Source organism: Ochotona curzoniae, unplaced genomic scaffold (assembly GCF_017591425.1).
Source record: "Ochotona curzoniae isolate NIBS_2020 unplaced genomic scaffold, NIBS_Ocur_1.0 contig_291, whole genome shotgun sequence".
NCBI lineage: Eukaryota > Metazoa > Chordata > Mammalia > Lagomorpha > Ochotonidae > Ochotona > Ochotona curzoniae.
The window spans coordinates 7,119,594-7,145,421 of record NW_024465649.1 but is presented as its reverse complement, the minus strand read 5'-3'; the positions used below and the strand labels follow the sequence as shown (position 1 = coordinate 7,145,421).

The window sequence follows — 25,828 nt, the reverse complement described above, 5'->3', positions numbered from 1 at the left end:
TCTGCTGCTTTTACCAGGGAGCCTCTGGGAATTGAAATGACACCCATTTCGGGTGCTGGTGCCACAGAAGCGGAATTAGCCTGTAAAGCCCCTGTGATGGCCCCAGGCAATCTTCGCCACCAAAAACATACAGTACATTTGTAAGAAATGTTCACTCTTACTGCATAGTTAAATTCCCTGTGAAAAGGTGTGAGAATACATTTCTGACAGAAGAATTAAGGTGTTTATTATATTCTTAGAGGCGAATGTTTCTTTATTTGTTCACTAGATCTGTCTCCAAGGTTTTTAAACCATAGAAACTGATTCAACAGTGCTTGATTTTCATGCTAGTAAGTGGGAACTAATACTTGCCTTCTCAAATGATGATTCTGAGGCTCCAACAAGATGAAGCTTTGAAAATGCTACTCCACCGGAGAGACAACCTCGATAATCTTTGTGGCTGCATCGAGGTTCCACATTCCCACTTTCATCCCCTCTATCAACACATTGCCCTGAAGCCTTAAAAATCCATAACAGTTTTATGTTTATTCATGAGGAGTGCATATGTGGCTTAGAAGCAAGCATGTCTAAGAAAGGAGAGAGATGGGAAGCAAACACATTACACTCACAAATTTTATGGTTCACTTTGTGAATTACAAATCATTGTTTTGATCTGAGTCTTACAAATGTTTTAGGGAAGAAGTATTATTGTCTTTATCTCTTGGGTGAAAGGGTAAATCATTTAGAACATAAATGCTTGGCTCTGAATTAATTCCAAGGAGAAGGTAGAGCTGAAACTTGGATCCAGTTCCGGAAGGGCCAACTTCTTTCATCTTTTTTTTTTCCAGATACATGCATATGTTTGATTTTGAATTTTTGAATTATGTGGTACAATTCCATATAGACTGGGATCAACTTCTTTCATCTTTCACAGGCACTTTCCTTAAGGCTGCTCCCATCTGGGCAGGCACAGTGGCTTCACAGCTCATGTCACTTCTTTATTTTTGACACTGTCATGCCCGTGGAATGGCACAGAGGCGGTGGCTCACAGGGGTAAGGGTTATGCCCATTCTGAACTTTTGGCTCGGTGTCTCATTGCTTGGGGGCTTGAAGGTAAATTTTTGCATGAGGGAAGTGAAGAAAATGAACAGCTCAGTCTTGGCCAACTGTTCTCCAAGGCATGCCCGCTTTCCTGAAAGACAGAAACAGAAGAGTTACCTTGTCAGGTGGTGTTGGTGCCTGACAGGGATTGGTGTCCTAACCCTCACTTTAGAAAAACTTGATCAGAGGAACAGTCTGCAAAGTATCTGAGCCTGGAGGTTTAGTAGCTTATTTGCATGTGGAAACCATCTGGGTTCAGCAGAACACAGAATGAGTAAGTTCAGGTTCACACAGTCCATGTGTCTGTGGGCTGATAGGTGAGGTACTGTAAACATAATAGGACAGTAAGTAAAAGGACAGCAGAACTGGGTGGCCTGCCTGACCTCCCGTGTGCATCTAGCCTGTAGGCTGTCATCCATCAATTAACAAACAACATGAAATTCTTCAGTCCATAAAAGGAAATTGTCTCAAATATAATCAAGTATGTATGAAACCAGGGTTCCTAAAGTTTAAGTCATCCCTTCCCCGCAGACACATTTTTCTCCCTCATCATGGGACACCACAGTGACACTGAAGGGCTTCGATAGTGGAACTGCTCCAGCCTCCCTCCTCATTCTCCCTCTGCATCTAACACTGAAACAAAGCCTCAACTCTAAAGCTCTGAGGCAGACTCTATCAGGTCCCCATCTCTCTCCCTTACCTTGAATTTCTTCACTCTGATGACTACAAAGAAGCCAACTCCTTCCCGAAAACTGAATCACTAAATTAAGGGAACGGGGAGTGGTGCCTGCTCTAGGTGAGTCCAACAGACTGCAGATAACAAGACCAGCTTTCAGTTATTACCTCTATAGTTAGAATCCTAATGCTACACTCCATTCAGAGAAGCTTTACAGCAGCCCCACACCTTGTTTGTTGTTGTTGTTAACATTTATTGGTGACAAAGAGCTTAAAACAAATGCACTGGAAAACAAGTGCCTGGGTGCAGACGCCCCTCCTGGACCATCCGCGGGGCGGGGTGCGGGACATGCTGGACAGTCCTGGGGGCTGGGGTTCCCTGCGAGGGGCTGGGGGCCGCTCTGGCCCGGACCAGGAGGGGCACAGGGTCCTGGCGCCCCGGCCTCACTCCTTCACCAGCGCCGGGAGCCCCTCTGGCCGCGTCCATCCTGGTCTGCACGGTCCGGGCTCCTGGGCCACTGTCTACACTGGCTCCACACTTGCTCCACTAGGGTGTCAGAGACAAACTCGGCAAAGTATGGCTTTTTATTTTTTTTTCTTTGCACTTCTTGAAAGAATCTCTCGGAAAAAAAAGAAAGAAGGCCAAACAAAAACGAAAAAAGCAAAACGAACCAAAAACAAACGGAAACCCACTGAGCCCCCAAGTTTGCTTAAAATGACCCCGGGGAGGCCCCGCTTCTCCGGGCGCCGCCTGCGAGGGGCTCGCCGCGGGCTCCTGCTAAAACGTGGTCCTCTTCGTCCAAGAGAAAAGCACTGGCTCCCGGGCCGGCTCCTCCGCCCTGCGGCCTCCGGGGGCTGCGGCCGGCCCACGCCTGCCGTCTCCCTCTCCTCTCGGCCCGGGCTGCGCGCTCGCTCCACCGCGGCTCTCCTTCTCCTGCCGCCCGCACGGCCGCGCCTCAGTTTTAGCAGTGGAGAACAGGTATCCGTTTATTTTTATTGTTTATTACCCAGAAGACGACTCTGATGGATTAAGCCTCGGAGCTCAGCTCTTCCGCTGCCACCTTCTAGTACTGGGACAGCCCTGTCACCCCGCCAGGCTGGTAGGTGGAGTCTTGCGACAGCGCCACATTGATCTGAGATTTAAATTCGTCACCGAGGTAACTGTCCTGGGACAGCTCCAGCTGCGAGAGGCCAGGCTGGCTCATCTGGGAATGCTGGCTCATGGAGATGTAACCCTGTGTGAGGGCGCCCTGCGACGCCACATCCTGGCTCGCCTGGCTGCTGGGCAGGGTGGGCTGGCTGCGCCCCGGCAGCCCAAAGCGGTTCTTCTGGCGCTCCCCACGGCCGACCTTCCCTTTGGGGGTGCCCCGGCCTGCAGCTGGCTCGTTGGCTGCCCGAAGTAGCCCCGGCGGCAGCATGGGCGGCATGACCAGGTTGAACGGGATGGGGATGTTCATGGCCGCCACGTGGCTGGGCCCCGCGCTGATGATGCCGATCTGGTCGTGCGTCTGGAAGTACATGTTGGAGGGCCGGCCAGGGCTGCTGCGGTCGTACACGGAGCCCGGGATGATGGCCTCACAGGCGTCGTACATGGCCGTGCTCATGAAGCGGGCGCCCGGGTTGATGGTGTTGACCAGCTTGCATGGCTTGCTAAACTGCATGAGGCTCTCGCGCAGGTTGTTGAGCGGCCCCTCCACCACCAGCACCTTCTGCTCCTTGTAGTAGTTGAGCAGGTGGTTCCACAGCGGCTGCTTCGACAGCGCCTTCGGGTTGCCCACGATGATCACGCCACACCTGGCTCTCATCAGGGCCACGTTGAGGCGCCGCGGGTCGTTGAGCAAGCCGATGCCCTGGTGCTCGTTGACGCGCACGCACGACAGGATGATGAAGTCCTTCTCACACCCTGGAAGGCGTCCACGCTCGCGATCTCCACCTCCTGGTAGAGCTTGGTGTGCAGTGAGCCACTGAACTGCATGTCCTGCACCCGGTAGGAGCACTGGCCCTCCTAGGGCGTGATGATGCCGATCTGGTCTGGCTTGGCGCCCTCCTGCAGCAGCCTCGTGGTGATCTTCTCCACCTTGGCTGCCTCCGTCCTGTTGAGATAGGAGGTGCCGGAGCTGGCGATCTCTTCCTGGCCCTGGGTCACGTAGAAGAACATGGGCTTGTCTGGCTGTGGCCACTGGAAGTCAAAGCCCTTCTTCATACGGTCAGCTGCGGTGACTCCTGCACCTTTAGTCCCCAGAAGACTGCGTCCAGGTCGCCAATGCAGCAAATGTAGCAGAACACGCCTGCCTCCTATTGCTGAGTAAAGGAGCCATGAGCACTCTGGACCAACCACAGACCTACACACAACCTGATCACTCACGGTTCATTTCCGCAACAACAAGGATCCACCATGATCCTTAGTGTCAGGGTTTCAGGAAGAAGTCTGGGAATTCAACAACATGTGCCTATTGCAAATGAAGCACTATTTTCTTTCACCACCTCAGAGTTAGTGCTTGGATTGTGTTGCGCAGTTTTGATTTCTCCCATTACTGGTGCTCTCACAATCAAGTTGATGCTTACCAAGTTTCCCTTGTAAAGCTCTTGTTTGCTTCTTGAGAACTAAAAATATCTTCTGACTACATTAATAAAGCATTCTTTACGAAGTATTTATCCAATAGTTTGCATTGGTATTTCATGAAGAAATGATTTATGACCAATGTTGGTGAAACTGATTTAGAATTACATCGTTTGTTCCACATTTACTAGCACTCTGCTCAAGGAATCACTTGTTCTCATTCGTTGATATATCCATTTATAAATGGCATATACACAAATGAATTCAGTTTTTTCACTCATGAAGTTTTTTCAAAGGGTAATATAAATCTACCATTAGTATTTTTTTCCTGCCCAGAATATTCTAGAATTGGCAATTAGGTACTGTTTCAGGAGGTTATTTAATAACTGTTGGCATAATATGAGGAGTGTTTAAAAGGTTCATGGAGGGCTCAGTGTGATAACTTAGTGGCTAAAATCCTTGCCTTGAATGAACCAGAATTGCATATGAGTGCTGTTTCATCTCCCAGCTGCCCCTCTTTTAATCCTGCTCAATGCTTAGAACCTGGAAGAAGTCCTGCCTCCTGGCTTCGGATTGGCTCAATTTTGGTGTTTGGGCCACTTGGAGAGCGGCCAGCGGAAGATCTTTCTCTCTCTCCTTCTCTCTGTTTATCTGTCTTTCCAATAAGAATAAACATTAAATCTCCATTTAAAAAAAATGTTTGTGGAAAATGCCTTAAACAACATGAAAGATTTCAAATTCATCGTTTGATTCTATTTTCCATTTTTTAATGATATGAATTAGTAGTAAATTTTCCCTTCTCTAATTCTAAAATGAGTCATTTTGTCTGTATTCCATGGTCCTTGCAGCAGATAATCATATACAAGACATGATTTGGGCCCCTGGCATTCTAATTGCATTCCAGTTGTTTCTCTGAGGTCATTTTGGTGACAGAGACCGAGATACTAAGTTTGTGAATATATTACTCAAAAAATGTGTTTCTATGCCCAAATTTATGTCTCTTATTTTTACCTCTACCTATCAAACTAACTGTTGTCAATGTAAGTTTGCAGAGATAAGACCTGGATCTAAGCCAACACCTGCTCTAGGGTCCACCGCTCTCAGAGTATGCTTCTTCAGACCTCAGTAAGGCCTCACACTGCTCACTATCACCATCTCTCTTGTGAGTATTCTTAATAGCGTCCTTCCTTCCTAATACTCACTGCAAAAAAAAAAAAAAAAAAAAAGAGAGAGAGAGAGAGATAAAAATGATCGTAAAAGATGTTTATAGTCCCATAATGCACACAAACCATTGCTAGCAGCTTAGCATTTTTTCTCACCGTGTCTGTGGGGATTGTCTTGGACAACATAACAGGTCTGATCCTCTCCAGCCAATTCTACATGCTGCCTTTGCTATTTTGTTTTTTCTCATTTAATTACACATCTTAGGGAAATTTGTTAATGTACACATGCCTCCATATTTTCCCAGACTCTCTGAAATTTTAGCATATTTTTTTTTTTACCAAGTTTGCAAGTAAAAAGCAAGGTTTTTGAATTATTTTCTTGGAAGTCAGAAAGATCTTCTGTCTGCTAATTTACTTTCCAAGTGGTTACAACAGCTGGAGCTGAGCCAGTCGTAAGCCAGGAACTTCTTCCAGGTTTCCCATGCAGGTTCATGGTCCCGAGGCTTAGGTGCCAAAATGAACTGTCTTTCCAGGCCACAGGAAGGGATCTGGAAGGGAAGTGAAGTAGCCAAGATACGAACCGGCACAAAAATGGTATACAAGGCAGGACTTCAGCCGCTAGCCATGCGCACTGGACCTAGGATGCTTCATTTCTTGTCCAGCTCTGTACTTCTGACCTGGGAAAGAAGAGAAGGCTGATCCAAAGCCTTGACCCTGCATGTGCATGGGAGACCTGGAGAAGCTTCTAGCTCGTGGCTTCGGATTGGGCCTGCTGCTGCCCATTGCAGACATTTCTGAAGTTTCCGGTGGATGAAAGCTCTTTCTGTCTTTCCTTCTTTCTGTAATCTATCTTTCTAATAAAAATAAATTAATCTTAAAAAAAAAGAAAAAAATGAGGTCTGTCTCCTTTGTGATCACCTTCTAATTTGATGGAGCAAAGCAGATGAACTTGAATGAATAAAATAAAATGAATAAATGTTTAATTAATACTATTGCAACTTTATGACAAAGATTAAGAGTGTGACAAAAAAATCTAAACAGCTGCACTGACATCTTTTAACTCACTGGATGTTTCAGGTTTCTACCTCCTGTTCCATTTCACTAGCCTTCACTCTACCATGACTTCTGTGGAATCCCTGGATAAATTGCTTGTCTCCTCTGAATTTCATTCATCTCAGTCAGCAAGAGATGATGAGAGCAGGGCAACTTTAACTTCCCATTACCCTTGGATCCACATCATTTGCTCCATGACTTCAAATCCCTTCCCATCCAAAACTGCAGTCATTTCCCCTCCTTTTGAAATGGGAATTGTCTTGTTACCAGCACTGCCCAACTGCGTGCCAGTTAAAACCCTGGACATTAAGTTCTCCTTTGTGGGAACTCACTGCCATTATGTGATCAAGGCAGACCATCTTTAGAGACAATGAAAGATGACAAGAAAAAGAGCCTTGATCATCTCACATCAGCCTTGAGCTATCTGACCTTTCAAACATGCAAGGGAGTCCAGCCAAGGTAACATAATGGTTTGTGAACATGACACATACTTATTGTTTTCAGTCACAGAGTTTGGCACATTTGCTTTACGGCAACATGCTAATACATATGATGTGGCATCAGTCAAATGGGGAATTAAGTTACATTTTAGTTGCACTGGAGAGACCACTAGATTAAAATCATAAGAAACTTGAATCTTAGGCCCTGTCCAGCCAATTCCTTGGGTTTATGATAAGAAACGAATCTCTCTTAATCTTAGTTTCTTTATATTAAGAAAGGAAATGCCACACTGTTGTCTCTACCACTATTAATAATTGGCTTTCTATAAGGATTAAATAGCATAATTTGCTTGTGCATGATGGATGTGATTAAGAGGTTGTATTAAAAACTCAGGAGCAAAGTTCCAGAATCCTTCTGTGTAGTTCTTTTTACACTAGAGATGACGAAGGGAAGAAACATTTTAAAGCAGGGAGACTTATTACATAATTGTGAGGAAGGGTATTCTGCAATGTGAAGGAGAAATATGAAGACATTACTCAGCCTTCAGGATCTTTCTTCATGAGAAGCCCAAGCCCATCTATAGGGAGTCCACTCATCCAAGCTGAAACAGCCTTCCTTAGGTGAAGCATTTTCCTTTTAGAATGAATGGGGCCATATTTTTCATCTATCAGCATTTCAAATACAAAAGCCAAATAATAAGAATACTTTTAATAACTGAAGTAGACAGTTGACACTGTGTTGTAACAGAAATCTCGAAACTACTGCAGAAAGGAGGACTGAATGCTAACTTTCATATCAGAGGTGATCCCTACCATGAGAGCAGATGCAGCATAGAACCAGATGAAGACAGACCCAGAGGACACAATCAGAATGAGCTGAGACACACTCATGGTAGTGGAGCGCAGTCTGCAAGCATGAACTGTGGAGTAATGCAGACAGGAGATCAAATTCTATTTCCTCCATCTCAGAGCCTTAGCAATAGCAGCTGCAAAAAGACACTTTCAAAAATCATGTTTGCCTTAAGCTCACAGAAAGCAAACCATAATGCAATTTCCACTTGGGGAACTGTGTGGAGTTTAGTTATTTTACACTTATACAAAGAACAAACTTTAGATTTTAACAATCTGATCAGCGTTGATTCCTACCTCTGCCACATGGTTTATTGTTTTAGTTTCCATATTTTTAAAATCTCCAGTTTCTTTTGAAAAGATATTTTAAAGTCAGAGTAACAGAGACAGAGACAGAGACACAAAGAGAGAAAAAGACTTTTCCCCATTCGATCACTCCCCCAGATGCACACAAGATCCAGGACTGGTTCAGACGGAAGCTGGGAACAAGAAACTCCATCTGGTCTTTCACATGGGTGACAGGAGGTGAAAGAGTTGAGCCATTGTGTGCTACCTTCTGGCACATGAACAGGTAGCTGAGCTGGAAATGGAGTAGATGGCTCTCAGTCCCAAGGCACTCAAGTATGGGTGCAGAGATTCCAAGTGACAGCCTAACGCACTGAGCCACAAAGCTTTCCCAGCTTCCTTATCTTTGAGCTGATGCCAGTAATTCAAATTCTGCCAGGTCAGTTAGAACATATGGTTCATGGGGAAGTATTGTTTTCTATTTTATTCATTGTCAAATTATCAGGAAAAAATGCTTAATACACAATAAAAACTGCATAACTATTTATGGATTAAGGATTTGGAAAGGTATTAATGTAATTTGATACTTACATCCTGCTAAGAATTTTAAAAAATGAGTTTGTTATATTATGAACTAAAAATACTTTTGGTAGCCAGTAAGTTATAAACATGTTTGTATATTGTCATTGCACTATCTTTCCCACTTTTGAAGCAATACAACTTATAAATGTGCCAACTATATTTGTAATAGGTAACTAATTTATTAAGGGATAAAAAAAATTACTCTAAAGGGAGTAATTACAAGTAAGTCCCAGTTTAATGAAGGTAGTAGTGTTTATGCACTTAGTGCCTGATGCTCATATGGGTAAAGGGGCTTCTGCTCTTGCCGACAGCTTTTTGTCTTTACTGTGAATCAGCTCTGTTCCTGCGTAAGTCCGCATCTTAAAGAAGAACTTGGGATACTTAAAAACTCTGTTGTTGTGGGCTAAGCTGAGCAGTTAAGCTGAGCAGTAATAGGAACTGGACTTGCAGCTAAAAAGACCTAGACTAATTACACTCACTTGTATGCAATTGCTTGGCTAAATTAGGACTTTGGTGGTAAGAGTATATAAGGAGAGGTGAAGGCGTAGTAAAGAGAGATTTCAGAGAGACTTCTACTGTCACTGGTCTCCTGGTGGTCCTTCATCCCCAGACCCTCTCCCTGTCCGTGTTACTGGCTCCGCTGGCCAGAACAAACGGCACCTACTGAGGGGCACGGCATGTGGGACAATCTGAGGGACCCCTGGAACTATGAAGGTAAGCTTAGAGTTAAAAATGTTGTAGGGTCATAAGTGATTTCATCCCCAGACCCCTTCCCTGTCCTGGGGCACAAGGGATAATCTGAGGGACCCTTGGAACTCCAGAGGCAAGCTTAGAATTAAATATTATGCAGAGGCATAAGTAAGAGCTATCACGGGGCAAGAACTCACTAAAGTGCAGAGTTTAAGAGAGCCTGAGATCTGCTGCAGTCACAAGGCACTGACACTAAGCTTAGACCGCACACAAATTCATTGAAACTGTCTGTGATGTATCCTCATGGATTACTCTCCTTGTAGCCACTTTTTCCCTCTGGTGCTTGGTAAAGAATGCTTTGTCATCCCCTCAAGCGGTGGTGCATCCCTTCCTTGAAATACTATCCATAAGAAGGGGGAGGGAACCCAAAGCCAGGGTAAGAAAAAAAGAACCCCAAACCAGAGTAAGAAGACAGAGGGGACTACAAACCAGGGTAAAAAAGAAGAAACCCTAAACCAGAGAAAGTCTGGAGAAACTGCGCAAAGAAGTTTCATGGTCCTCTTCAGAGGAGGAGCAAGGGGAAGAGGATGGAAGTGAGTTTGCCGAGGATCCTCCACCCATAGAGCATGTGCCACAGAGCCTGTGGCCAGCAAAAACCTCTTTTGGCAAGGAACAGAGCCCTCTGCGCCGCCTATGCTGTCAGTGCCATTAAATCTGGGCACAGCTGTGAAAGATTTATAGGAGCAACTTCAGTGTCTCTCCCTTCAGTTGAGGCAGGATTAGCTATAGGCCCAGACAAAATACAACTTGTTTTTCTGTTTAATTATTTGGGATTTCAACTTTTTCAGAATTGTATTAAACTCCCCAAAATTTTCATAGCCACAGGAAAGTTGCAAACTCAATGATTTTCAAAATTTGTTGGGAGACATTAATTGGATGAGACCCAGTTTGAAACTTACTAATGCAGATTTGAAACCTTTGTTTAATATCTTAAAAGGCGACTTCTCTCCAGCATCCCCTAGGGTGCTGACTATGGAGGGATATCAGGCCTTACGCAAGGTTGAGGTGGTCATTGAACAAACCCATTTGACCAGAATTGATTACAATGCCCCACTTTTATTTATTGTTGTAGCATCCTCATATACACCTACGGGGGTATTTTATCAGCGGGGGCCTATATTGTGGGAAAATTTGCACATCTCTCCCTCTAACACAATTGTGCCTTACAATTTGGCCATAGCAGAGTTGATACAGAAAGTCATTAAGAGCAGCCTAAGACATTTTGCGAAGGTCCCAGATACCATTGTCATTCCATACACTCAGAAGCAGCTTTTGTGGCTGCAAAATATGAAAGAGACTTAGGCAATACTTTTGAGCACTCTAAATGTTAATTTTGACAACCGCTATCCCAAGGACCCCATTGTACAGTTTTTTTTAAAAAATTTTACATCCTGTTGTTTTTCCACTTGTAATCTCTCTTCAACCATTGCCAGAAGCATTAACTATTTTCACTGATGGGTTGTCTAATGGTCAGGCAGCTTTTGTAATAGATGGCCAGGTTACCACCATCCCCACAGTCTTCATCTCAGGTTGTGGGATTGGTGGCAATTCTTGTGGCCTTTAATTTGTATACTGATAGCGCATATGTTGCCCATTCCCTTCCCATGCTAGAGACTGTGGGCCAAATTTCTTCCCACTCTGCAGCAGTGTCCCTATTTGCAAAAATTCAAGCCTGTATTTGGGCCCGCAAATATAAATTCTTTGTGACTCATATTTGAGTCCATTCAGGTTTGCCTGGGCCCTAAACATCAGGATATGTGGCTGCAGATCCAGCCACCAAATTGGGGACTCAGCCCTTGAGGAAGCACAAAAGACACATGCTAGGTTTCACTTGAATTCCAACACCCTTCATTTGTGATTTAGTTTGACCAAGGAACAAGCCAGAACTATCATGAAGCAATGCTCAGTGTGCCCTCAATTTTTGCCTGTTCTCCATTATGGCGTGAATCCCCGAGAATTGTTACCCAATCATGTCTAGCAAATGGACATGACACACATCTCAGAGTTTAGGACACTGAAGTGTGTGCATGTTACTGCTGACACTTGCTCTGGATTTATTCTAGCTACTCCTCAGATAGTGGAATAAGTCAGGCATGCTCTAGCCCATTGCAATGCACATGGTTTTGCATCTTGGAAACTCCCAAAGTTATTAGAACTGATAATGGCCCCTGTTATATCAGCGGTAAGTTTTGTGATTCTTCTGACTCCCACAATATATACAACTAACTACAGGCATTCCTTATAATCCTCAGGGACAAGGTATTGTGGAACACGCAAACCATGCTATTAAGAATTACCTTATTAAACAAGAAAAAGGGGGAATATAGCATTCCCTGAGATCATTTGAACCTTGTATTATTTATCTTAAAATTTTTAACATTGGATGCTGAAGGAGTGTCTGCTGCAGATTGTCATTGGAATCCGTCTTGGGAGCAGAAGTGTTACATGATGTGGAAGGATCCCTTGACTGGTCAGTGGCAAGGCCCAGATCCTGTCCTCATATGGAGATTGTGTTTTTCCAGAAAACAAAAATGGCCCACAGTGGATTCCTGAGAGGCTTGTCCGGCAAGCTCCTGCTGCTGTTTTGTGAAAGCTCGGGTACTGGTCATGCTGATGGCATTTGAGTAAGAAGATCAATGGAACAAGCAATTATATTGGGGCTTTGTTAAGCACCCCTCCTTTTTTTTCTTCTTTCTGTGAGCCCTGAGATTCCAATATTTCTTGCCATTTTCTCCTTAAATCAGACTACCAGACTGCAAAGTGTACAACACCAGCTGTTGGGGCCCAGCGGTGTGGCCTAGAGGCTAAAGTCCTCACCTTGAACACACCTGGATCCCATATGGGCACCGGTTCTAATCCCAGCAGCTCCACTTCCCATCCAGCTCCCTGCCTGTGGCCTGGGAAAGCAGTTGAGGACAGCCCAAAGCCTTGGGACTCTGCACCCCTGTGGGAAACCTAGAAGAAGTTCCTAGATCCTGGCTTCGGATCAGCATAGCATCGGCTGTTGTGCTCACTTGGGGAGTGAATCATTGGATGGAAGATCTTCCACTGTCTCTCCTCCTCTCTGTATATCTGACTTTCCAATAAAAATACATAAATCTTAAAAGAAAAAAAAAACCAGCTGTTGGGAGCCTCACCCTCCCTTTAAAAATAGCTCAATTTCTGCCTGTGCTTTTTTTGTTTTATCATTCCCCTTTTATTACCATGGCAAAAATACCTTTCTATGTGGCAGCTTGTGGGGAATGGGGATGCACTTGCATGAGCCCCCTTTTCCTTATTCATGGGTGCAATTATTCCTATGGAAATTATCAGTTCAATCACTCCTCTGGATTTGAGGACTCACTCATGTGGGTGAAGCTTAGCTCCTTGAATTTTAAACCCATGTCCGCCTGTGATATCCCCCTGTTTTTCTCTTATGTACAGGAAGTGCCTCTGAAGTCAATTACACCAAGGTCAATTACCAACTAACAGCATGTTGGAATGGCAATGGTGATACTGCTGTTATCATGCGGCTTGCCCGGAATCCTACCTGTGCCTGTCAGAGCTAACGGAGTGACCTCTGTTGGCCTGATAAGGCTAAAAGAGACTTTGGTATAACAGCAACCATTGTAGCCAGTACTGCCTTGGCGTCAGCAGCCACCGTCACCACAGTGGTGACTCTAGGACACCCTACAGCTACCGCAGAGACCATGAACAAGCTCGCAGAACAGACTGCTTGAGTCATGGAACAACAACTTTATTAATGAACACGTGCGGGTGGGCATGCTTACGTTGTAACAGCTGTGGGAGACGGTCAGTGCCTCTTGTTCCCCATCATATGCCTTTATGTGTGTGACACCTATGCAAGTGCAAAATGTTTTCCATGCCCGGGAACAGCTGTATGCTTGTTGCTACCTCGCTAAAGATACTCCGAGACATGGAACACGGCTACCAGCCTCCCCAAGAATAGTTTGTGCAGCTGCAGCAGGAACATGTTGAATGGCAGCCACTAATGGGTAAGATGGACTGGGCACTGACCAACCTAAGACAGGTTCCGTCATGCTAGGGAGATTCCAGATGACGGGTAAGGCTGATGACCTGAGAGTCCACAACCTAAGACAGACACATTCAAGTCTGCTTTAAAACAAAAAAGAGGAACCTGTTGTAAGCTAAGGAGTTGATTAACACTGGTTGGACTGGACAGTAACAGGAACTGGGCTTGCAGCTAAAAACAAACACATAGACTAATTGGACTCAGCTGTATCCAATTGCTTGGCTAAATTAGGACTTTGGTGTTAGAGTATATATGGAGAAGTGAAGGCGTAGTAAAGAGAGATTTCAGAGAGACTTCTATCGTCACTGGTCTCCTGGTGGTCCTTCATCCCCAGACCCTCTCCCTGTCCATGTTACTGGCTCTGCTGGCCAGAGCACTCTGTGATGTTGACAAATGCCTCTACCTTCATTTGGGATCAAAAGGCAGGTATAAGTCTGTCCCCAGTGTTCTGGAGCTCAGAGAGACTGAAAATTTCATTAGAGGTAAGGGAGGGTTTAGGAAATAAGAGCAGACCAGAGCAATGCCCACCCTGAGTAATCCTGCCTTTGCAACAGATAGCAAGATGGTGTCATGTGGGTGGGGTTGTCGGGAGACATTCCAATTAGAGCAAAGGAACAGGGAGAGGAGGAAAAACAGAGAGAGGTGTTCTGCACTCTCACACTGTTACTCATTATAACTCACCTATTGAGAAAGGCAGAAAGGATTCCCTCTTCTTAAATTGTCCATTCTCCAGAAAATGCTCTGGATTGAAGGTGTCAGGAGTGGCCCATTCTTTTGGATCCTTGTGCAGTGCAGTCAAATTGGTCAGGATCAGAGTCCCCTGGAGAAGGCAACCCAGATTCAGGTGAGGCTACAAGCCATGCAGTGGTGATGGTGATCCCTGGTCTCCCGCACCAAGGCCTTGCCAGAGCCTGATCACCTGTTCCTTCCCAAACACATCACCCTGAGCCTACTGCCGCAGGCTCCTCCCCTTTGTATAGGAGAGAATGAGGGACTGCAATTGCAGGCTTGAGGTTTTCCCAGAAGAATGTGGATAATCTTGATGGTATCAAGGTCATTTCTACAAGGAGAGGTCAGTGTAGGACTTGGGAGGCGACATGAATTCAAGACAGCTGTGCCACTAGACCAGCTGTGTTAACACTAGACCATGATCAACCCAACTGCTCAATGAAGTGATGACTATGGCAACGCTAATCAATGTCTCGGCCATTCTCTTCCTTGCACAGATTAGTGCATGGTGCTTATTCCCACAGTGAGTAAAAAGACCAGGTAGCCTAGTATAAGCAATTCTTGTCCATCTAACTATCGAGTGAGAAATTGAGAAGTCACCCAGAGTGAGCTTTCCCTCCTTTGCCTTCAGGTAGCCAATAAATGGGTCTGATTGATGGCACTTTAAATTTTGATCTTATCACATCCACATCTACCACTATCACATCAAGTACCTAAACTCCTGTAATCACTGGTTCTCTATGCCGCAATCCTGTCATACTCTTAATGTGCTCCAACCCTGAAAACAGAATGGATCTTGAACATTACATAATCATGATATGTCCCCATTTACTTCAAGTTTATAGTCTGTAAATTCCCATTGCTCTTAGAATAAACACATGTTTCTCCCTTTCTGGTCAAATTCCTTCTCTGTATGTACTACCACAATATAGGCTTACTTCCAGCTTCTCTTTTTTTGAAATTTGAATTTTGTATTAATGAAAAGAGTACAGATTTCATCTAATTCATAGATAAAATTCCAGAAAGATATCTATCCTTTCCTCCAGTTTCTTAATGACATGTTCCCATTCACTTCAAAATTTCAAAATATTTAAAAAATGTATTTAATTGATTTGAAAGGTAATTTACGTGGCAGAGAGAATGATAGAAAGGGAAGGGAGGGAAGGAGAAAAGGACAGAAAGAAACCTTTAATCCATTTTTTACTTCCCAGTGCTGCCAACAGCCAGGTCAAGCCAGGAAACAGAAACACAGTTGGTCTCCCAGCAGGGCAAGGCTTCTACAACCTGAGTTATCTCCTACTTCCTTCCCAGGGTACACATTAGCAATAAACTTGAATGGAGATTTCGGGCTTTCTAACAAGGTTCTCTAATATGGGATTTGAGATCCCAAAGGGTAGCTTAACTGCTCTACCAAATGCCTACCTCATACTGCCTTATTAAACAATGTACATTTCAAGGAATCTTCTTCAACATCACTCCTTGAGCTAACTTTCCTGTCATCATCAGCTCAAGCATCAGTCCCTCTTGACCACCCGTAATCTTACTTTCATCCAGCTGTCAATATCTTTACAGAACTCAGTGAAATATTTCCTTTGGGCAGCTATGGCTTGTAAGAGGTGCTCAAGCGATTCTTTTGTTCAAAAATGATTTTCTCTAACCTGGGCATTTCAGCTGCTTAGTGAATTGGTCCTGGCATGGTAGCCTAGTGCTAATGTCCTCACCTTGCATCCACCAAGATACCGTAAGGGGACCAATTCATATACAGGCTCCTTTTCCCTTCCAGCTCCCTTCTGGTGGCTTCTGAAGACAGCTGAGGATGGCCATCAACTTTAGAACCCCTGCACCCACATGGGAGACTTGGAACAAGCTCCTACCACCTGGCTTCAGATTGGCCATTGTGGCTGCTTGGGGAGTGAACCAGTAGATGGAAGACCTTTCTCTGTCTCTCCTCTCTGTAAATTTGCCTTTCCAATAAAAAATGAATAAACCTTAAATAACTGTTATTTTGAGTATGTTCTATACAATATACTAACTTAAAGACTCTGCCTGATGATCTCATTTTGCAGCCACATAGATCCTATGAAAGAAGTTCAGTGCATTTTAAAGATGCAGGTATATGATCTAGCAGAAAAGACATTGCATCCTATGTCAGAGTGCCCAGGTTTGATACCTGGCTGCACATCTGCCTCTAGCTTCCTGCTAATGCAGGTCCAGGGAGCCACCAGGAGATGAATCAGCTAATGGGGTTCTTTCCAGCTGCACCTTCTTGAGCTCCTATCTCTGAGTTTCACCCCCTGACCCTTGGCTGTTGTATGGATTTGGGAAGTAAACTCATTGGGAGATTTCTGTCTATGTCTGCCTCATAGTTGTTTTTCATGAACTATTAAAAAAGAAAAATGCAATTATTCATCTGTAAAAACAGAAGCTCTGAGGGTGATATGACATGCATAGAATCACACAGAAAGAGGAGATACAGCAAGTTATGACTCTGTCCCCATCTAGACAGTCTCAGCTCAGTAATGGTTCCTAGCCTCTGCAACATACAATTAGTTAGATTTTTCATTTCTCAGGATGGTAATAAAAGACTGTTAAGCTCAACTGAGTCACTGCAGTTACATTACTTGTTATAAAAATACAAACAGAAGTTTGGAACTCAGAGTTTGGCATCCACCCAGAAGACTGTCCGTTAGAAAGGCACCAGTCAATGCAGCACCTGCTTCTCCTGGCTCTGGAGGGACAGGATTCAGAGTGTCCAGTGGGAAAATTCTTTTGGTTCTATCTCTTGAGATTGTCCCTAAGTAAGGCATATTGTGAGGGACTTAGACAAAATTCTATAGGTCCACAGGGGCTGGCCAAGCTAAGTCACACATAAGGGAATGAACTGCAACTGTGCAGTGTGGGGAGAGCACCACGGGTTGCAGGAAAGCTGCCCTATAGAGTTCATGGATAAGGTGGAGTAAGGGAGGATTCTGCGAAGACTGAAAACTTCACAGGTGAGAAGTGAGAAAATTTTAGAGGACACAGTTTGAAACTTGAAATCAAACAATTCCTACAGAGAGAGGCTATTTCAGCAAAAGCAATCAGAACAGATCATATTCTAAATTCCAATTTGGGTCACTTGATATTTGAAAGACTTTATTCAAACTTAACTTCTTTGCCCTTGACTTCCAGAAATGTGAGATAGGAAAAATATAGAATTAATGATATTTTAAATGTTATTAAGGAGTCTACATAACGTAGTGTTGCTCATTGAGTACTTACTCATCTCTTTCCCTCTAAAGTTCCCTACCTTGGCAACCCAAGGAAAAGTTGTTAAATATATATTGTGTAATGTTAGAAACACCATGATTGTTGTAATGTTGGCCCAAGTGGTCTCAAATGTCCTCTAAATGTTTCAAAACATGCCCTGGATCATATAAACAGAATTTGGCATGTTCCTAGTCTTCAGAAATGCTTTCCCATGACAATCAAAAAATGTTCTGTGGGAACATCCAAGAAGTAATTGTGACTTGGTATGTGTCCATAAATATTCATGACATACTTTAGTGGAAGTGAAAATGTAAAGTTCTCAAAGAAAGCAAGGACAATCCAGTACTGGTTTCAACATGTTACACTTGGAAATGTCCCCTTCTCCATGCCCCCTAACCTCATTAGTATATATAGTTAAACTAATATTTTAAAGACAGTGCATGAGGAAAATGTAAAAAGTAACATGTATCTTTTCCCATTTAGTCTATTCCCCAGAACAAGAATATCTGTCACTCTTCAAGTTCAGGCTCCCATCATTTTTTAGGGGGTTTGCAGATCTGAGATTGGGAGTGCTTAATTACCTTGGGCAGGTTGTATCCGGCCAAATTGGTATCAACTGTCACTTCCCTGGGCACGTTGAAGGGGACGATGTTACCCATTCTCTGAATCTCATGGATGACAGCATTCGTGTAGGGCAGGGATTCTCGGAAAGCCATGCTTGGCTGCTGCCACCGGCCAATCACACTGTCAATCTCAGCATGTACCTTTTCTGGAGAGAAGAGGAGATTCCATTTCTGTAAAGGTTTCATATATTCATGAGATTTCAATATATGAATATATTATGGATATATATATGAATATACTCATGAGAATTCAATATATGAAGTCTCCCAAAGATCTCACAAGCCATGGTTCAATTAGTGATCAACTTTGAATGAATAAAATGGTTTTCAACTCTTCAAAAGGCTGATTAGAAAACTGTCAACTCCATTACTTTTCTTGAGCCCGGTTAGGCTTAGGAATAGAATAAACAGAATTAACACGGCTAAACTTGTAGTAGGATCTTTTCTTAGTGCATTCCGGCCACTAAAGCAAACAAGAGACTGCATGGTTGATAGACTATAGGAATTTACTTCTCACAGTTCCAGAGCCTGGGAAATCTAAGATCCAGGTACCAGGATGTTCCGTTATTCAATTAGTAGCTCAAGGATGGCTCCTTTTCATTGTATTTTCATGTGGTGAAGGAGCAAGGCAGATCTCTGGGGTCTTTTTGGTAATGTCACTAATCCTAGTCATGAGAGATAAACACTCTCTAAAGGCCCTACATCCTAAAGCGTAATACTGGTCATGAGATTTCAATACATGAAGTTTGTGGGTGAACGTTAATTTCTCAGACCATAGCAGATACATACACTACAATTTGTCAAAGTGACACGCAAGCAGTCTTTGTAACATTTGCAGACAAATGAAAATAAAGCAGATACTGCAAATACCCAAAAACCCTAATCTAAAAGAGAAAGTGTGTACTGAGATAAGACCAATCTGATTGCTATCTCTTACTGTACAACATTATTGCTGTAAGCCACTTAAATTCTTCAAGCCTAGGTTTTCTCAATTGATCAGTGAGAATAAATTTATATTCGTATTGAGGATTGCCATATAAAACATAGATGAACTGATTTTTGGGAGTAATAATTATTGCGGGAAGTTTCTAGCCATACTCAAAATATGTTTCATTTTTTCCTGGGTGTCCAGCTGAAGACTCTTTCAGATTCCCGGTTTTCTAAGTGTAACTTTGTCACTAAACTGTAGTCAACAGAAACTATGTAGAGTGCTTAATCCTGCGACAAGCCCTGAAGGGGAAAGTGCGTACTCTCTTCTCTTTCTGCTGCTATAAAGGCAGCCCTAGTGTTAAGCCAACCTAGAAAGTGCTGGAGGGGGATCCTTCCCAGATACAACAAAACAAATCAGAAGCAGTTGCCACCTTGGGCTTTTTGCAGGACCCAGCTTACTTTTCTTTTAATCCAAGAGAAAATAAAGCTTTTTATTGTTTTATTGTCCATAAAATTGCAATTGTAGTTTAATACATATCTATTGTATTTATTGTCCTAGTCATTTTACGCTAATATCCAGTATATTCTTTTTGTGGTGTAACCAAGCTCCAGAAATCTGCACCTTGCAAAATTGAAACTCAATAATATATTTTAAGCAACTCTCTATTTTCCCATCCTGAGCCTCTGGACACAGTCATGTTTCCTTCAGTTTCTGGAATTTGATTATTTTAAATAATTCATGTAACTGGAACCTTACAGTGTTTGTGACTGACTCACTTAACATAATGTTTTCAAAGATCATCTATACTACAGCCTACGTCAGAATTTGCTTCCTTACTAAAACAGACTTATCTGCACTTTATGAATCTACTCACTGTTGAAAGGTCCTTGGGTTGGTTTTACCACTTGACTAATGTGAATAATATTGCTGTAAACATGGGTGTCAACTTCTATCATTTTATTCCATTACTATTTTCGATAGAACATTCCAGAATCCAAGTACATATGCTAAGTTAGTAACTTTAAACTTTTGAAAAAGTAATCCAGTTGGAAATGCAATTCAAATCATGACCCAGGACACATATACATAAATGTAAACACATTGAAAATACGCATTTCCCCCCCATATGTAAAAGAGGATTTCAATGGACAGTCTTCTGATATTTCTAGTTTTTCTTTTATGGTCTTGTTGCAATGATTAGATGCCATGCCTCATATAAAAACCACAACAACAACTTGAAAAAACATGCAATAACAATTTCTATCTTCCATAAGCATAACCTCTTTTGGGAGCTAATGGAAGAAAAATGATGAGAATAACCATTGTCTAGGGTGGGGGAGCTCTGTCAATTCGGATGATCCCTATTCAGGATGTTTTTGATGAGAAACTGCACTCTGAATTTTGGTCTTCCCCTAGCCTGCCACAACTCTCTCTTGGCATGTTGGGCAGCTACATAATCACAGGAGGAGTATACCTACACTCTACTGCAACCTCACTAGGAGTGAGGTTCCATAGGTGACATGCATCTTCTATAAAGACATTTCCAATTTACAATGGGATTATCAGGATTCCAAACCCCTTGTAAATGGTGAATCATGTGGTTGTGCAGGAGGTTTTCTCTAGAGGAAGGAAATGTGCTAAGTAACTAGGTAGAGGAGCAGAGAAACATCTTATGGAGGAAGTGTTTGGGCAGAAACTCAAGATTGAAGATTTCCCATGTAGAAAAAATTGGGAAAGTGCATTCTTGGTCATGGGAAGAGCAGAAGTCAAGATAGATGTCATGAATAAGGTAAGTGTAAATAAAATAATTCATAATTTGCAGAAGCCACCAAGGAGGGTAGGTGGTTTTGAGGCCAAGCATGCAGAAAAGGGCGGAGGTTTTATACCAGGAGGAAATTGGGCATTTCCCAAGGGAACATATGAAAGCAGTACTAAATAGAAAGGAAGGGTATGAGTAGTTCTTTTTTTTTTTGTATGACAAAATAACTCCTGGATCTAATCACAATGTTAATCCGCTTCATGGTTTCCCAAGCTCTGCCTCCCCCAAAAGTTCTGCCCAGACTGTGAGCTTCTTGGGCACAGAGCTACTCTGCTATGTATGTATTGCCTTGACTCATGATAATCCTAATGACATTAAAAAAAAAAAAGTTCCCTAGAACACATGATCTCATGGCTGCTTTCTCCCTCCTTCCACTCCACCAGCTTATATCTGGGCCCTTTCTTTAGGTAGAGGTCATCCTGTTGTCCTGGTCCTACCACGCTCCCTGACAGGCTCACCTTGGACTTCCGGATACATGGCCATGTACAGCAGACCCCAGCGCAGTGTTGTAGAAGTTGTCTCTGTGCCAGCCAAGAAGAGGTCCAAAGTGCAGCAGATAAGGTTTTGTTCAGTGAAACTTGAAGTAGCATTAGCCTTGCATGAAGAAGCACAGTGGTTAATAGCTTTTTAGGATTTGTCATTACCACAGCTCACAAAGGCATCATTCTGTGTCAGTGATGACTTGGAAGGGAATGGTCCCAGAAGAAAGGTCTTCCCTTAAGTCTGTTCAGCAAGGAAAGGCACTTTACAACAACATCATCAGTATTGTTTTACTCAAAGATCTCAAAGCCAACGAAGATGTTCCAGCACTTGGTGGGATGAAAACCAAGGCAACTATCACTTTATCTATTATTTTGCAAGGGATTATTACTATAGAAGACAGAGTAGTTTGTAAATAAGACGTGTTTTTCCCTTCTTACCATATCACTTACTAGCTAGAAGACACAGGACAAGTTATTGACTTGTGATTATTTAACTCATTTAACAACTTATTAACTGTGCTTTAGTCATGTTTCATAAAATGAAGTAACAGTATGTACACATTCTGATGATGTTAGAAGCCATGTGGAATGAAAACGCTGTCTGTCACAGGACTCACAATGTTTTCTACAGATGTGAGAAACTAAAAACAGAATTCCTGTTTTGTACAATTTTTATCTCTATTACTATTTTCTAGTTTTAAGTCTCTCTGATTCCATCAGCAATTCACTGAGACACTCCCTCGTTTTACCACATCATCGGTGCTCTTAATGTTAATGCTCCACACCTAGACAGTGTTGGACAAGTAAACTCTTCTCCTGTGAGGAGAAAGCTGTGCTTCTATTTGTTAATGGGATTAAGGTGAAGAGAGATGGAAACAGATCAATCAATCTGCCCAGTGCAGAAGACAATAACTTGCGGTGTCGGAGCTTATGACACCATGCTGTTTGCTGCCTAGAGGACTCACTGAGTTGTAGTCTCATATATCTAATTTGGAGTTCGACCTACTTCTCACTACTAACAGGAATGTTCATGTTCCCTAGCAGTTAGGGAAATGTAAATAAAAACCACAGTGAGGTTCCACAGAGGAGCACAAGCTTTTTCTAAGTCAGAAGGTGAACTGCTGGCTTCCAACTCAGCTTTGCTGGTGATTTACAAAGGGAATTAACATGAATGGTAAGTAACTGTGCTGATGTACAACTCCTCACTAAACGAAGCACTGAGTTTCAATCATTATTTTTGTGCATAGCTTCCTCAGATACAGGTGGAAAGTAGGTATTAAGAGATGAAAATATACTAATTAGGAATTCTGAAGCCAAGCCTCATTAGCCTTTTTTTCTTTATTTTCTAATTGCTTCATCAATCCTAAGTTAATGCTACCTTGCTGCTACTATCTTGATACGCTGAAAAATGACCTAGAACATTGTAGAAATCTGTGCATATTACATGAAATGACCAAAAGCACTGTGTAGTTACAATTTAAGCAATATAAATGAGAAGATTATTCTAGATTATCACAGTGGATCCAAGAAATCCTAAGAATTTTATAGAAGAGAAATCAGGGGGTCAAAGTTAGAGAGAGAAGCTGTAAGAATGGAGATGAAGATTAGAGAAGGGAAAAGATGCTGCATTGTTCACTTTCAAAATGTTCTGAAGAAGGGGTCACAGCCAAGAAACAATGGCAGCTTCTAGAAATGAAAACAGTATGGCAATATTGTCCTTTTCTGGAGCCTCCAAAAGGAACGGCTCCATCTCACATCCTAATTCAGCCAAGTAAAACTGATTTTGGATTTCTGATGTCCAAAAGTATAAGAAAATACAATTGTTCTAGTTTAAATTAAAGTTATTATAACTTAATGCATCAGCAACTAGAAAATAGCATATCTTATTTGAACTTCAGATGCCAAATATATGAAATGGCTCAAGCTTTATTACTACCTGTTATGATCTGAAAAGGATTTGTCTCCCTAAAATTTTGCAGATGATTATACTCTGAAACCATATGTTAAATTAAGAGTGGAAACAACATAATTACGATGTCTTGGTGGTAGACCCAGTGAAAGATCTTTAAGTCACTGTGAGTATTCCCTTGAGTGGTAGCTTCTTTGAGAGGGTTTGCTGTTTAGTCTGAATTTGGTTGGCTTCTCTCTGCTCTCTGGGTCACCACCCATTTCTCCTTCCTATTTTCCACCACCAGATGTCGATCCAACACAGTTCTCCAATCTAGGACTGTGAAACGCCATACTGTGAGCATCATCAACTCTTCTTTCCACCTAAGTCACTCCTCTAAGGTATTTTTGCGGAAGTAATGGAACACATTACCATTGTCATTTCCTTGAGATATGCGTCAATGAAGTCTCTCGGTTCTTCAGGGTTCCAATCTTTCTTGTGGTTTTCAATCACACGAGAGACAAATAACTCCAATCTTTCCCAGTTGCTGAAGAGAGTTTGGTGAGGACCAGGAATGAATTTCATTATCCATGGAAAGATATTGTAGAGCTAATTGAAAAAAAGCAAATTGACCATGGAGACAACATAATAGCACTTTTGTATTTTTTAATAGCACAGAAACAGTTCCCCGGGGTCTGTATCTTATTTACTTAATGTCTGATTCATCTTTTCTCCTTCACCCATCTTCTTTCCTTGCCAGCAAAGCATTTCTTCTCTACACCCAAAATACAGAGGGTTTTCAAAAATTCATAGAGAACTTGCATTTTATGCAAAAACCATGTGCAGAGATGAACCTTTTGGCAACAAAAGAAACACATACAAACTAAGTATAGTATATCTCACAGGATCTAGTGTGTCGCACTAGGAAGAAGACACTAGAGTTCCTTTCAGAGAATGTCAATTCTGCTAAAATGCAGCAAGAAAAAAACATACAATTGATAGTGAAGTGACATCTGGGTGAAAGAATGTCAAAATCACTGAGGTTTTGTAAAACGTTCATGGGGACAATGCTCTAAACAAGTCAGCACTATAAATAGAAAACTCACTTAAGTAAAGATAAGACAACACCAAAGATGAAGCCTTTACTGGCAGACCATCCATGTAAATTTAGAACTGAAGAAAAATAATATTCAGGAGAAACCATAGCCAACACCATAGGTATCTTAATTTGTTCTGCTTCAACAACTTTGGCTAAAATACTAAGCTTGAACAAATGTGGTGCTCAATGAATGCTCAAACAACTGCTCCCAGGTTACCTGCAAGCAAGAACTGATGGCAATTTTTTCAGAAGGAGGATTAAGATCCTAAGGCATTTATTTGAAGAACTGTAACAGGAGGTGAAACAAGATTTTTTTCAGGTGCAAACAGTGTAGACCAAGCAAAAATCAGAAGGTCAGGAGCAAAGATCATGTTAGCACTTGATTTCTTTATCAGGGATGCTAAAGTCTTCCTGCGTGTTTACTTTCTGGATGATAAGAATATGACAACATCTGTTCATGATTAAAATGTCTGGAGAAAATTACTTAGAATATTAGCAGAGAAATGACCAGAAAAGTCTTGCCAGATACTCCTTCTCCATGTGACAATGTTCCAGTTCATGATTCTCAAGAAACAAAGGCAATCTAGCAAGAGTTTTTGCAGGAAGTCATTAGTGATCTACCTACGGAACTGGAAGTCAACCTGGGAATTGAACTCAGGCAGCAAGTGACTGAAGGGGTGCTTAAATACCAATTCAAAACCCTACACCAAAAATACCATTTGAAAAGTTTGTATTTTAAGGGCCAGCATATGATGCCATGGGTTAAGGTGCTGCCTGCAATGCCAGCATCCTAGATCAGAGTGCTGACTCAAGTGCTAGTCACTGTCCTTCTGATACACTTTCATATAACCTGGTTCCCTGAGAGCTGTGTGTGTGTCCAGAATAGAGATCTTGGCTTCAGGCTTCAGCAAGGCCTAGATCAAACATTTGGAGATTGAAAAAGAGGAAGATTTCTCTCTGCTTCTCTCTTTTTCTCTCCCTCTTTCGTTCTCCCTCTTTGTTATTCTGCTCTTCAAATACATACATGTGTCTCCTTTTTGAAAAGTGTAAGCTTGGAACATTAAAATAAAAAAAGAAAACTCATCTGTGTCTCATATCAACTTCAATATTCTTAGCCAGAATGTTTAATGAGAATCATCTTACCTGGCACCGAAATCTAGCTTCCAAACGCATGACCTCATCTAGTAACTTGAGCAGCTCCTGAAACTGACTGTCATGGTACTCAAACCGCTCCCCAAAGGTGATGGAGCAAATAATGTTTGAAACGGCATTGTTGATCTTGAAGTGATTGTCAAAAGGCTGTCCTGGAGGAGGAGGAAGGGAGAGAGGAATTCTTAATATTGGCTCATTTCTATTTTCTACTGGGAGTCTCAGCTATGACCTAACACATACTAGGCATGGAGCTGTGAGTCTTTGTCCACAGCACCCAGAGAAGGCCGACACACAGGAAGTACTCAGTCAATGCCAGGACAGTGAAACTGAAGACCAAGATTTATATTCAGTCATGTGTTCAACAATTGTCTCCATGTACTTAATTC

The 25,828-nt window shown here is 42.5% G+C and overlaps 1 protein-coding gene across 5 annotated transcripts in view; it reads right to left on the bottom strand.

Annotated features, from left to right (window-relative positions):
- Window positions 1-255: 255 nt before the first annotated feature.
- The window catches only part of LOC121155240 (cytochrome P450 2J1-like), a 37,860-nt gene continuing 12,287 nt past the window's right edge, over window positions 256-25,828 (bottom strand). Inside the window, exons 4-10 of one of the 5 annotated variants that reach the window (XM_040978458.1) lie at window positions 25,434-25,594; window positions 23,624-23,800; window positions 23,540-23,545; window positions 21,280-21,415; window positions 18,030-18,217; window positions 14,152-14,290; window positions 269-1,171 (exon numbers count right to left, since the gene is read on the bottom strand). In XM_040978458.1, the coding sequence (XP_040834392.1) occupies window positions 993-1,171; window positions 14,152-14,290; window positions 18,030-18,217; window positions 21,280-21,415; window positions 23,540-23,545; window positions 23,624-23,800; window positions 25,434-25,594 (986 nt within the window). In that variant the 3' untranslated portion in view covers window positions 269-992. Of the gene's footprint in view, window positions 1,172-14,151; window positions 14,291-18,029; window positions 18,218-21,279; window positions 21,430-23,058; window positions 23,062-23,539; window positions 23,546-23,623; window positions 23,801-24,094; window positions 24,100-24,180; window positions 24,205-25,433; window positions 25,595-25,828 lie in introns of all 5 variants that reach the window. The other 4 variants (XM_040978459.1, XM_040978460.1, XM_040978457.1 and 1 more) reach the window with 4 other exon arrangements.